The sequence below is a fragment of the Podarcis filfolensis genome (assembly GCF_964270895.1).
Source record: "Podarcis filfolensis genome assembly, chromosome: Z".
In the NCBI taxonomy this organism is placed as follows: Eukaryota; Metazoa; Chordata; class Lepidosauria; order Squamata; family Lacertidae; genus Podarcis; species Podarcis filfolensis.
Genome location: NC_139617.1, coordinates 34,369,083 through 34,382,855, shown reverse-complemented (window position 1 = coordinate 34,382,855; position 13,773 = coordinate 34,369,083). Strand labels below are relative to the sequence as shown.

At 47.4% G+C, this 13,773-nt stretch overlaps 1 protein-coding gene across 1 annotated transcript; it reads right to left on the bottom strand.

Annotated features, from left to right (window-relative positions):
• Positions 1-4,370: 4,370 nt before the first annotated feature.
• Positions 4,371-11,735, bottom strand: ZDHHC12 (zDHHC palmitoyltransferase 12). The gene is made up of 5 exons (XM_083596593.1): positions 11,558-11,735; positions 9,712-9,848; positions 8,619-8,705; positions 6,513-6,679; positions 4,371-5,528 (listed from the first exon to the last, which is right to left on the bottom strand). Exons 1-5 carry the CDS (start codon positions 11,661-11,663, stop codon positions 5,216-5,218), a joined length of 810 nt encoding a protein of 269 aa, XP_083452719.1. The 5' UTR covers positions 11,664-11,735; the 3' UTR covers positions 4,371-5,215.
• Between the last annotated feature and the right edge of the window lie 2,038 nt (positions 11,736-13,773).

Sequence of the window (13,773 nt, the reverse complement as noted above, 5' to 3'; positions counted from 1 at the left end):
CTTCCTGCCCCACCTTTACTGCTCCAGGGTCTCCTAGGAGCAAAAGAGGATTGAAGCGGAAAGAGCAGGAGGTTATGCACAGGCAGAGCTCAATATGAGAGATTATAAACCAAGGTCAGGGTCGGGGCCTCTGTTTTGGCTACTGTTCATTGGATGCACAGCTAGGAGTAGCTAAGAGGTATAGGACTGATGCACAGGCCCTTCCCTAACTGGCAAGCATACTTTTTACAATACAGTGGTACCTTGGGTTACAGACGCTTCAGGTTACAGACTCCGCTAACCCAGAAATAGTACCTCGGGTTAAGAGTTAATAATTCCTGACTCTGGACATTCTGTGCCTAACAGCATCATAATGGGGGGAGGATATCAGTCAGACTATGCATAGAAATATTACAGGGTAGTAGCCAGCTAAGTTCTACTCACAGTAGAACTCATTGAGATGAATGAACCTAAGCTTATCATGTTTATTAATTTCAGCGTGTCTGCTCTGAGCAGGATGAAGACTGGGGAGACAACCCAGCGTGTTTTCAACTTGGCCCAGAACTAGGAATCTCTCTGGCTGTGATTGCCATTCTGATGCTGGCTTTTCCTGAATGAATTTACTTTATTACGGTCACAGACCAGCATAAGCAAAACATCTAAATAAATAGCATAACAGTATCTCTAAGCGGATAATGATTAAATTAATTGGGAACAAGAACCAAACGTAGATTAAAATATACATAGAATACTTGATTAAGCATAGGAAATGGATGAATAAAAACCGATAAGGAAATTTTAAAGGAGATCAGTTAAAAAATAACAGCTGTATGGGGTGGGGCTTCAGAAGTGCAGATCTAACAATATGGGCCTTCTATTTAGGACTGATTTGTAGCATAGACCATCCTTTGACGAATATCTATCATGGCAGCGTAAAATTTGGTGACTAGATATGTGACTTCTGGGCTTTCGTCCTGTAGTGGTAGGGAGATGTAGTGTTGTTCTGAATACCCAGGGAAGCATATACAGGATGGGCTGGATAAACCTAGCTTGAATATCTATGTCAGGCAATCTCAACCTTCGGCCCTCCAGATGTTTTGGACTACAGTTCCCATCGTCCCTGACCACTTGTCCTGTTAGCTAGGGATCATGGGAGTTGTAGGCGAAAACATCTGGAGGGCTGCAGGTTGGGGGTTCCTGGTCTATGTAATATAGTGGTACCTCGGGTTAAGAACTTAATTCGTTCTGGAGGTCTGTTCTTAACCTGAATCTGTTTTTAACCTGAAGCACCACATTAGCTAATGGGGCCTCCCGCTGCCGCTGCACTGCTGCCGTGCGATTTCTGTTCTCATCCTGAAGCAAAGTTCTTAACCCGAGGTAATATTTCTGGGTTAGCGGAGTCTGTAACCTGAAGTGTATGTAACCTGAGGTACCACTGTACTGGCAATGAAAAAGGGCATGCTCCGTTATTTCCTTCTGCCCAGAGCCCCATGGGTATTTCCTCTCCTCATATGGTATCTTCCTATAACGGCCTTCCTGAACAGCTGAAGGGAAGGCCTGACAACGTGTCAAGGTGAAAGCCCTTCATTGTTTTGGTAATTCAAGATTAGCTATGTATGGCTTTTGGGAAGGCTGACTTTTCCTTTTTTTAAAGAAGAGTTGGTTCCTAGCCCTCATGGTTCCAGGGAGAAATTAGTGTTGCCATATTTTAAACAGTGAAAATTCAGACAGAAAAGTTGTTGAGCTCGGATTTCCCTGGACATTCAAACAATTTCCGCCCAGACACTGCTGCCGACTGCGATGTTCAGGATATGTCCAGTGATGTTGGGGTGAGGGGGGTTTCCCTGCATGTGTTTCCCCCTGTTTAGTGAAAGGTTCTTGTGCCTCCTGATGTTTTCTCCTCACATATGCTTAGCAGTGTGAATTGCAAGAAGTGCATATTTCAAAGTGCCAACTCCACAGGCAGCCCCTTTCTGGTGCCCATTCCTACCCAACACTGATGCCTGGGCCTTCTCCTCACACCTTTTATCTTCACAACAGCCCTGTGAGGCAGTTTAGACTGAGAAGCAGTGACTGGCCCAAGATCCACACCCGGTAAACTTCATGGCTGAGTGGGGGATTGGAACACTGGTCTCCCAGGCCCTAAAATGTAAAGGTAAAGGGACCCCTGACCATTAGGTCCAGTCGTGACCGACTCTGAGGTTGCAGCGCTCATCTCGCTTTATCGGCTGAGGGAGCCGGCGTACAGCTTCCGGGTCATGTGGCCAGCATGACTAAGCTGCTTCTGGCGAACCAGAGCAGTGCACGGAAACGCCGTTTACCTTCCCGCTGGAGCGGTACCTATTTATCTACTTGCACTTGGACGTGCTTTCGAACTGCTAGGTTGGCAGGAGCAGGGACCGAGCAACGGGAGCTCACCCCGTCGCCGGGATTCGAACCACCAACTTTCCGATCAGCAAGTCCTAGGCTCTGTGGTTTAACCCACAGCGCCATGCGCATCCCCTCCCAGGCCCTAGACCTCGTTTGACCCCCTACAACAATCCTGTGAGGTAGGTCAGGCTGAGAGGCAGTGACTGGCCCCCAAGGTCACCCAGTGAGCTTCGTGACTGAATTGGGAGTTGAACCCTGATCTCTCGCAGTCATAATCTGACAATAGAACTGTTACACCACACTGTCTCTCTGAATGTGAATGAAGGTGGTTTAGACATACAGTCATACCTTGAGTTGAATGTGCTTCAGGTTGAGCGCTTTCGGGTTGCGCTCTGCGGCAACCCCGAAGTAACAGAGCGCATTACTTCCAGGTTTTGCCGCTAGCGCATGCGCAGACAGTCAAAATGACATCACACGCATGCACGGAAGCGGCGAAACGCGACCCGTGCATGTACAGACGTGCCATCGTGTTTTACGTTCCATTCAGGATGCGAACGGGGCTCCGGAATGGATCCCGTTCGCATCCCAAGGTACCACTGTATTTCATATCCATACAGGGCATTTGTAGGAGCTAAAGCAGAGCAAAGGAGCTTGGGAATTCTCCAGAACCAAGATAGGAGAAACAAAGCATCCCCCAAAGCATACTGGGAACTGTAGTTTGCGAGCGGGGTTCAGAGCTGTAATTTCCCACATGGATTAACAATCAATCCCTCTTCCCAGGGAATGGTAGCCCTGCGTAGGGAATAGGGGTCTCCTAACTATTCTCAGCTCCAAGAACAAACTGCAGAAACTCCCAGGATGCTTTTGGGGTAGGCACAACTGTTTAAAGTGGTATGATGCCTGAAATGTATACAGTGGTACCTCTGGTTACAAACTTAATTCGTTCCGGAGGTCCGTTCTTAACCTGAGGTACCACTGCCGCGTGATTTCTGTTCTCATCCTGAAGTAAAGTACCCGAGGTACTACTTCCAGGTTAGTGGAGTCTGTAACCCGAGGTGTTTGTAACCCGAGGTACCACTGTAGTGCAATTGGGGCCTTAATCCTCTCCATTGACTTCCATGGGTCTACCCTGAGTAAGAGTAGCTTTGGCTACCATCCTACGTTTTTTCTTCCCTCTCTGTTTCCCAAGAGATCAATTGGGATGCCAGGACTGTGAAAACACCCTTTGCACCCACATTGGGTGGGGCTATTGATTTGGGCCACTTTGTCAAGGGCCTAACTCCTCTGGATCATCTCCACCCTCTTACCTCAGAAGGGCAGAGGTTCAAAGACTTAACTTTGTCTCTAGGCACCTGCTAGAGCTCAGATTCATTCTCACTGGGTCAGAATAGTTTTGTTCCTTTTAAGGAATGTTGTGATGATGATGTAACTTTTGAATGTGGAACCAGAGTATGGAGCTTCTTTCTGGAATTTAAATCTGTTATTTATTCATGACCATGAGGACTGGAATCTTTTTTCTTTCTTTTTTAAGCAGAGGTTGGCTGGTCATATGTCATGTATGATCTAGTTGAGATTCCTGCATTGCAGAGGGTTGGATGAGATGACCCTCGAGGTCCCTTTCAATGCTACAGTTATATGATTCTATGTTCCATGGCAGAGCATCTTCCAGTAGGACTGGGAATGTCCCCTGCCTGAAACCCTGGAGAGCTGCTGCCAGTCAGTGTAGACAATACTGAGCAGGGGACGAATGGTCTGGACTCAATAATTAGGCAGCTTTCTTTTTTCCTTGAGAAAAGTTGAGAAAAATTCAATCCACCATGACATGCACTAGATTCAGGCCCAAAAAGGGCCAACATCAAATAGAAAGCCACAGTTTAAGAACTCTCGAATTAATCTTCAAGTGAGAGATAAATTTAGGCTTGTTCTTCTAAAAAACCTGTCTGGAAACTGAGGTAGAAATATTAGAAAGAAAGTTTTTTGGGGAAAGTTGCATTGGAAGTGGGGAGACCAGAAGCAAGAACCAAGGTTTAAGCTTTTAATAATGTTAAATTTTATTGTATTACAGAAACAGAAACAGAAACAGAATGTAAAAATGGAGCATGTAAAAATTGTCCCCCCCTATTGAAGAAGCAGAAACAGGTTTAAACTCTTCTCCTGAGGAGAGGCTCCCAAGAGGACCTCAAGAATTATTAAACAAAGCTTTAGTCCCTGAGATCTACTTCTTGAAGGCACGCCATGAAATGCTGGAGGAACACTGGGAACATAGCTCTTTGTTATATAAAAGAGTGAGCCCAGCCTTGACAGAAGGCACACCCTGCCCCACCCCCAAACTAAACTCCAAGTACCACCCCAACAAGACTTTAGGTCTTCAATATATGGCCTCCTCCTCTTGGTCCATCTGTGGTGGCTGGGGCCCATTGGGGCAGAAGGCAGGGAAGCCATGATAAGTGCAACCAAAGCCAAGGACGGGCAGGGCCACTCCTTGCTGGGGTTTAACGAAGGCACGTGGGGGGCAGACTGAGGCTGGTTGGGCAGCAGCCCACTCTCCCAAATGGACCAGGCTTCCTAGCTCCCTTGCCCATCTCTCTCCCCAAAAAGCAGTTTGAGCAGCAAGGTCTGAAAGCAGGGTCTGTGGGGTTCACTTTCTCAAAGGACACACCTCAGAACAACTCACTCCGTCTTGGCTTATGGGGAAAGGCCGTTTTTTTTACATATTTTGCTGAAATATGTAGGAAAGCTACTGGCAAAAGTGAGCCTCTCCCCTCAGTTCCATAGCTGCTGGGAGAAAACACAAACATCTGCTTCCACCCAGCCAACAGCTTTCTCTCTCTTAGTCCTGGGTTGGGTGCTGTCACCCAGCCCACGATCACACGGTGTGGCCTCCCACCTCGGCGTACAGAGTTTCCCAGGCGATGAGGCGGCAGGCGCAGAAGAACTGCCAGAGGTTGAGGAAGATTCCTCGGTCGAAGGGGTTTTCCACTTCACAATCTCTCAGGTAGGAGATGCGGTGACGGGACATGAACTCCCAGGTGGTGGTGTTGTGGGAGGCAAGGTAGAGGTGGCAGCCCAGGAGCAGAGTCATCACCACAGTGAAAACGGCAACCACGAGGAAGGAGAGGAGGAGAAGCAGGTTATACTGAAACCACGCCCATGAGGGATGCTCAAAATCAAGCCCAGACCTTTTTTTTTTTTTAGTGGTGGAGGGGGGAAAAAAAACAACAACATCAGAGTTATTACAAGATTCACAAAATTATAAAACCAAAGCTTTCGCGGGTAATATTGTCTTAACTTTCGAACAACCTTTAGAAAGTGCCTCAGAGTTATTAAAGGAAATAACCGGTTTTCGAAAATTGGCAGGTTTAAAATAAATAAAGACAAAACCAAAATGTTAGTTAAGAACATGGATACTCAAGCCAAAAAGAAATTAGGGGAAATTACCAGCTGGAAAATTGAGGGGGAAAGAGAAGTACTTAGGAGTGTGGCTATTGGTAACCAATCATAACATCTATAAAGATAATTATGTGAGGACTTGGAAGGAAATTTAAAAGGACTTAGATATATGGTGGCAAAATGCAATTATCATTAATGAGGAGAATCTTGGCGATAAAAATGAATATTCTCCCAAAAATGTTATTTCTATTCCAACCAATCCCAATACACCTCTGACATTCAAGACAATCAAGAGAGAATTCTCAGTCCTATGAGTGGGTGGAGCAGGGCAGCAAGGGGGTGTGGCTTGAGGAAAGGGGTGTGGCCTGGGTCAGTTAATGTTGTGTGTGGTTCCCATGAATGGATGGATGAATGAATGAATGACTACTCTTTCATCCCTGGTTATGAGAAAGGAAATTACGACTAAACATCAGGAAGAGTTTTCTGATGGTAAGAGCTGTTTGACAGTGGAAAGGACTCCCTCTGGAGATGGTGGACTCTCCCTCATTGGAGCTTTTTATGCATAGGTTGGATGGCCATCTGACAGAGATGCTTTAGTTGCGATTCCTGCACTGCAGGGGGGTGGACTAGATGACCCTCAGGATCCTTTCCAACTTTACGGCTCTATGATTTTATGATTGGGAAAGGGGGCTGAACACCTTCCTTTAAACACACACACACACTCAATAAAAAAAAACAATGTCTGGGGGTCTCCCGCCATAAGCTTTGCTTACCAGGCCACTGGCAGGGCCCACAGGAGAACCACAAGCTGAACAGCCAAATAGGCGACGAAGAATGGGTGATTCCTCTCCCCAACGCAGTTGTAAATCCAGGGGCAGTGGTGGTCATAGCGCCGGACGCAGTGCCGGCATGCCTGGCAGTGCCTGGCCCTCATTGGCTGCTGTGAGATAGAAAAGAACAGGATGTGTTTTTGTGCTTCCTTACATTTTCAACTCCAGGTGGGTCTGGGAAAGAGACACCCCACACCCACCCCACCTGAAACCCAGGAGGCAGCTGCTGCTGGCCAGTGTTGACAATACTGAGCTAGATGGGTCCAAGGGTCTAACTCTGTATAAGGCATTGCTTCCTAGGTCCCTTTTTAATGCACCCCATTCATCTGAACAATGAGGACTAGGATCTTACTTTATATTTAGGGGAGCGGGGTCATGGCTCAGTGCTGGACCATATGCTTTGCATGTAGAAGATCCACATTGGTTCAATCCCCAATGGCATCTCTAGGTAAAGCTAAGGAAGTCCCCTGCCTGAAACTGTGGAGAACCATGGACAGTGAACACAAGACTGAGCTATGGTCAGTCTTCAAAAGAAGGCAGCTCTCTATATCCCTATGTAAGCCACCCTTTATTTCAGAACCATTGGGACTGGGATATTGGTTCATATTTAGGGAAAGAGACACAGCTCAGCAGCAGAGCATGCAGAAGGTCCCAGGTTCAATCCCCAGTGTTATACATAGGGCTGCCTCTGAAGATGGTTCACAAACTTCAGCTGGTGCAGAAGTTTGCTCACCAGCAAGATGGTGTGAGCATATTACACCAATCATGGCTCAACTGCACTGGCTGCTAATTAGTTTCCCAGCCCAATTCAATGTGCTGGTTTTGACTTAAATGTCTCAGGGCCACAATATGTCAAGGACCACCTCTCTCCATACCCAGACCTTGAGATCATCCTCTGAGGCCCTTCTTCGTGTGCCTCCTCCACGAGAGGTCCAGAGGATGGCAACACAAGAACAGGCCTTTTTCAGTGGAGGTTCCTTGCTTGCAGAATGCTCTCCCCAGGGAAGTGTGTCTGGTGCCTTCACTACATATTCTTGGACACCAGGTGAATATGTTTCTCTTTAACCAGGCCTTTGGCTGATTAACATCTAATATCTGTTTTGAATGTGTTGAGGGGGTATTGGTTTGTGGGGGGGGGAGGTTGTTCATGTTTTTATCATGTAATTTGTGTTTTTATATTGCATTTCTATGTTGTGAACTACCCTGATATATTTAATTTAAATAAATCATCATCTCCAGGTAGGGGCTTGGGAAAGACCACTTGGCTTGAAAGCTTGAAGAGCTGCTGGTGGTGTGTCAACAGTACTGAGCTTAGCTGGGCTGAGGGTCTGGCATAGGATCAGGAACTTTCCTCCAAATAAGGCCTTAGCAGACTGAGATGGATGCAATATGCAATTATTAATGGCGGGAGGTCTTCAGAGGTTCCTTTCAGCAGCAGCTGGGGCCACCTTAAAAGAGAGATCTGGGACTGACTGGAACAGGGATACACCCATTTATTTAGCTGTTGAAGACGTCTAACCCAAGGGAATTATGACTGCACATTATTTCACTAAAAGGCACCAGCTGGTCAAAAATTAAGATTAAAAGAAGAGGATTATTTACTGTTAATATTGGACTAAATAGAACTCAAAATAAAAGTAACAATATTAATCTACTGCTCTGGACATTAAAACTTTTTTATTTTGATGTTGATGGTTGTAAAGATCTGAATATATAATTGCAAAAATCTAACTGTGAGAAATGTGGGAGAGCGGGAGGGAGTAGGCTGGAAGTACTGTTTTTTTTCTATTGAGCTGAGTGGAGTGTCCTTGACAAAGTACTGATAAGGGTAAAAATAACACTCCTGGCTGTGAGAAAGGATCTTTCATTATGGAGTAAAATTCTACAGAGGAAGCCAGGAAACAGGGAGAGAATCAGCCCTCTCTGTTTAAATCAGAAATGGCAGAAGGAATTTTTTTAATTTCAAAACAAACCAGCCAGGCCACAATGAAAGAGTTTGTATGATTGGCTTTTAGATTTGAAAAAGACTATTTTTCAAGGAATATCTACCTTCAGCAAGCAGTAGCCACATCGCCGGAGCCGGAGGTTTAGAGCTTCCTGGGAGTTCATTGATTCCTTCTCATCGCTTACAGGTTCCTACCAGAAACAAAAAAATAAAAAAGAGTCCAGATGAAGGAAAAGGGAAAAAAGAATATAAGCATTTAGGGATTGGAATGGAGGAGTGTCTAAAGCAGCGGTTCTCAACCTCTGGGTCCCCAGATGTTGTTGGACCACAACTCCCATTATCCCTGAGCTTTGGCCTTGCTAGCTAGGGGTGATGGGAGTTGTAGTTCAACAACATCTGGGGACCCACAGGTTGAGAAAGGCTGGTCTAAAGCATTTAATGTGACACACACTCCATATTTAAAGCCCATGGCTTCCCCCAAAGGATTCTGGTTTACCCCACAGAAAGTTATGATTCCTAGCACCTTTAACAGATGACTGTAACCAGGATTCTTGAGGAGAAGACATGTGCTTTAAATGTATCCAATGGCATTTCTTGCTAGGGTTGGGAGAGGACCCCTCTGCCCAAAACCCTGGAGAGCCATTCCTGCCAGTCAGTGTACACCATGATGAGCTAGGTGACTCCGTTTATGGCAGCTTCCTGCATTCCTATTTAATTCCACTCTTTATTCTGGACAATGAGCGCTAGAATCTTACTTCATTCTTAGGGCACAGGGTTGTAGCTCCATTGTAGACCTCAAGCTTTGCCCACAGAAGGTTCTAGGTTCCATCCCCAACAGCTCTGTAGGCTGTGCTGAGGGCGGGGGAGAACTCTGCCTGAAACCCTGCAGAGAGCTGCTGCCAGTCAGTACAGTGGTACCTCGGGTTACAGACGCTTCAGGTTACAGACGCATCAGGTTACGGACTCCGCTAACCCGGAAGTAGTACTTCTGGTTAAGAACTTTATCTCAGGATGAGAACAGAAATCACGTGGTGGCAGCAGGAGGCCCCATTAGCTAAAGTGGTACCTCAGGTTAAGAACAGTTTCAGGTTAAGAACGGACCTCCAGAATGAATTAAGTTCTTAACCCGAGGTACCACTGTACTGAGACAGATGGGCTAATGGAGTGACTCAGTAGAACACCATTCCCATGACATACCTTCTCCTCTTCATCATGCTCAACGTATCCTGGGTCCATGAGAGAGACAACAAAGTACAGCGACATGGAGCAGAGAACCAGTGCGAGGAACAAGAGAGGCTGGAGGAGGTCTCCCTGCTCTTCTTGCCTTTGCAGGTCTGAAAAAGAAGGGAAATTATTACGGGGAAAATGTACTGTACATGATTCTGTTTTGGGGGCTGTGACCATAAACAACCCAGCATCTCCTGGGAATGAGCTCCCAGAGATGCAAGGCATCCACTCCTATTGGAAGTGTCCCAGTTGGCCAGCCCTGCACCTCCTGGACCACTGATCAGCCTCCACTATCCAAGGTAAGGCAGGTAGCAGCTGCAGAAAGAGAGACAAACAGAGCCTTGCTGTGGGGGCTCCCCACCTCCAACATGATTGTCCTTTGTAAAGGTAAAGGAACCCCTGACCATTAGGTCCAGTCGCGGACGACTCTGGGGTTGTGGTGCTCATCTCGCTTTATTGGCTGAGGGAGCAGGCGTATAGCTTCCGGGTCATGTGGCCAGCAGGACTAAGCCGCTTCTGGCGAACCAGAGCAGCACACGGAAACGCCGTTTACCTTCCCGCTGGAGTGGTACCTATTTATCTACTTGCACTTTGACGTGCTTTCGAACTGCTAGGTTGGCAGGAGCAAGGACCGAGCAATGGGAGCTCACCCTGTTGCGGGGATTCGAACCGCTGACCTTCTGATCGGCAAGTCCTAGGCTCTGTGGTTTAGACCACAGCGCCACCCGCGTCCCTGATTGTCCTTTGAGTGCCAGGCAAATACTTATATTGGGGGGACAGGGCATTCCCATGTTTTCATCATTGCTGTAAAATCTATCCATCTGTACATTTCATATCCCCCTTTTTCGTCTTTTGGTAAAGTAAACAAATAGAGGAGGAAGAGGAAAACCTGTATTACCTCTGACCACGTGCAAAGTGCTCCCCCCTTAACCCCACTGCCCTCAGTCACAACCCAACCCACAGACTATCTTGCAACTCCAGCTCTCTGCATTAAGTCCCCTCGTGTATATTTATTTCAGAATAAAGAAAACCAACTGCAGCCTGGGCATGTAAGGAGAAAAAGAAATTGTACCCTCTTTTAGGTTCTTACGTCTTTAAATTTGTTATATTTATAGCCCCCTCTATTCCTTCCTCTTGGGAATGTAGGGCAGGGGCAGATGGTTCCCCCACCCCCACTCCTTTACGCTCCCAATAACTCTGTAGAGTAGGGTGGCCCAAATTTTAATATCAAGTGGGCCACAAAAGTGCTTTGACACAGAACCCACAAGCCCCACACTGCCTTGTTGCGTGCTGGGGGGCAGGCAGGACAAAATTTGACGCTCCTGCCCAGCTCTATCACTGTGGGGAAGCTCGGGGGGAGGGTTATAAAATTTTGCAGAGAGCTGCCAAAAAAGTCCTTGAGGGTTGGACCACCCTGGGCTAGACAAGGCCACTCAGCATGCTACACAGAAAGGTGCCTTCATACAGAGTCAGACCCACTGGTCCATCTAGCTTAGTATTGTCTGCACTGACAGTCTGCGGCTGCTCTCCAGGTTTCAGGCAAAGGAGATTCCCAGCTCTGGAGATGCTCCACCACTGAACTTACAAACCTTCCGCAATTACCCATGGTTTTATTTTATTTAAAAAATTTTAAAAAATTAAGGTTTATCGAGAAAAATACACAACTTAATATCTTCCCCCGTTTTGAAACCAAACCAAGATTTTTTGGGGTGCCAGAATGCTTCCTCTGTAGCCTGAGTGCAGATCTGAACCCTAGGGGTCCTGATCCTACCGCCCCACTTTTGGGGAGAGGGAGGAGAGGGAGAGACTGCCTCACCTGTAGGGTAGAGGAAGAGCCCCAGCAGGACACCGCAGGTGAGCCCCACGTACACTGCCCGGACCATGAAACCCCCGCTGCCCCGCGCCCCTCTCCACGCCATCATCGCTGCCTGCCGGGAGCAACGGAGCTCCGCAACCAAGCCGGCCACAAAGTTGCGGAAAGAGGCGGAAAGAGACTGCGATAAGCGGGCGGGGCGTGTGTCATGGAAGAAGCGTGGCGATTGGCTAGCGTCAGAGGCGGAATGTAGCGAGTTGGATGCGAAGTCTGGAAGGGAGGGGCGGGGCGGACTTCGATGAGGCAGTGAAGGGCTGCCGAGGAGCTTTGTGGCATCATATCAGTCGTTTTTGATTAATGATTTAAATAACAGTAGCAATGAAGTATTCTGATTATCGTTAGAACCATAGAACTGTAGAGTTGGAAGGGACCCCAGGGATCATCTAGTCCAACCCCCTGCGATGCAGAAATTAAAATAATAATAATATATCATGGACAGGAGCCCCTTCATCAAATGCAGACGTCATCATTAATATATGACAGAGGTGCATCCAAACAGCCCTGCTGGACACCTGCTTGCTCCCCAGCCCTCCATCTCTTTCAGGCCACACTAAGGCTGCCAGACTTCCAGGGTTGGCCTGCAGTCTCCATCTTTGCCTGGTGACTGGGGCAGTCTTGAATCTCCAGGAGAGCCAGAGAACCTTTCAGGTTTGTTTGTTTTGTGTTTTTTTGTACCGTGTCCAGCGTGCAATCAGAGGCATACCTAGGCTCCCCTCCTCTGCACTCTTGGCAAGGAGCTGTTTCTGAATCTGGAAGACACCATGGACCAGAAACTCAGAAAGTTTGCTTTTCCCTGCCTTTCATGCTCTGCCAGTGACTTCCTCCATGGCCATGAAGTCTGGTCTGCTCCCCCTCCCCTCTTCCGGCTTTAAGTTGCCCCAAGTGACACCTGACTTTCAGGGTAGAAATGACTCTCCACTCCTGCATTAGGAGACTTGATCCTCAGAGTTTCAGTCACGGAGGAGGGGACCCAATGGTGAACTCAACACGTTTTTGTTTAATGGTAGCCACTGGTGCACTGAGTGAAGAAGTATCTTCTGTTGTCTCCTTTGAACCTTCCAGCATTCAGGCTCTGAATTGGTTTCATGATGAGTTCATCATTTTTATTGTGAGCTTGGCGCAACCCATTTGCTACAGTTTTGTGGTATGGACACTGGATAAGAGTGGTCATAGGCATAGCCAAAGGGGAGCAGGGGGGCAGCTGACCCCCCAATCAATACAAATCTAAGCTTCTGTCCCCCCTAACAATATCCTCCCTCCCCAACAAAAATCCTGGCTATGCCCATGAGAGTGGTGGAGGCATTTCCAGTTCACTTATGAGCACACCTGCTTGATCTGCACGTTCCCATTTAATTTTTTCGCATACAGATACCTTAAGTAAAATGCAGTGAGGGAAAAGGCCTTTGTGAAACAGCGCTAGGAAGGACCCCGTCTCGTTTGCATCCATTCATCCTGCATAGGTATTGTGTCTTGAGGCAGTGAACTTAAGAACCTGATGGATCAGGCCAATGGCCAGTCTAGCCCAGCATCCTCTTCTTGCCATAGCCAACCAGATGCCTGTGGGAAACCTGCAAGCAGCACCCAAGATCAAAGGCATCCACCTCCCCTGTGGCTTCCAGCAGCTGGTCTTCAGGAACATTGCTGCCTCTAACCGTGGAGGGAGAACACAACCATCATGGCTGGTACCACTGATAGCCCTCTCTTCCATGGAGTTGTCTAATCCTCTCTTCAATCTATCCAAGTTGGTCACCCCTGCCTCCTGTGAGAAGGAGTCCCACAGTTTAACTATGTGCTGCATGAATAAGTTCTTCCTTTGATCTGTCCTGAATGTTCTAATGTTCAGCTTCAGTGGATGCCCACAACCTGCAGTGTTAGGAGAAAGGGAGAGAAACTCTTCTCTTTCCATCTTTCTTCAGAGGAAAGTCCCAGAGGTGAGAGTGCTGAGTTCATGTGGTCTGGAGATTGCTTGTTCCTGGCTGCTGCAACTCTGGATGGAAGTGTAGCAACCAGCTCAACAGGGCCAGGTGACACAGAGCGACCAAGAAGGTTCCACTTGGCTCTGTATGAATCTGTTGCTGAATCTGGCCAAAGTCCTCCATATGAGCAGCTGGGCCCTGGGCAAGGAGAGGAGAACCCCAGGCATGGGCTGTGTGTATATG

Excerpts from the sequence above, each read along its gene's own strand:
- ZDHHC12 (XM_083596593.1), bottom strand. The coding sequence starts at position 11,663 with ATGATGGCGTGGAGAGGGGCGCGGGGCAGCGGGGGTTTCATGGTCCGG. Across the intron at positions 8,706-9,711 it reads AGCATGATGAAGAGGAGAAG|GAACCTGTAAGCGATGAGAA; the intron begins GTATGTCATGGG and ends TGTTTCTGGTAG. Across the intron at positions 6,680-8,618 it reads GTGGCTACTGCTTGCTGAAG|CAGCCAATGAGGGCCAGGCA; the intron begins GTAGATATTCCT and ends TCTATCTCACAG.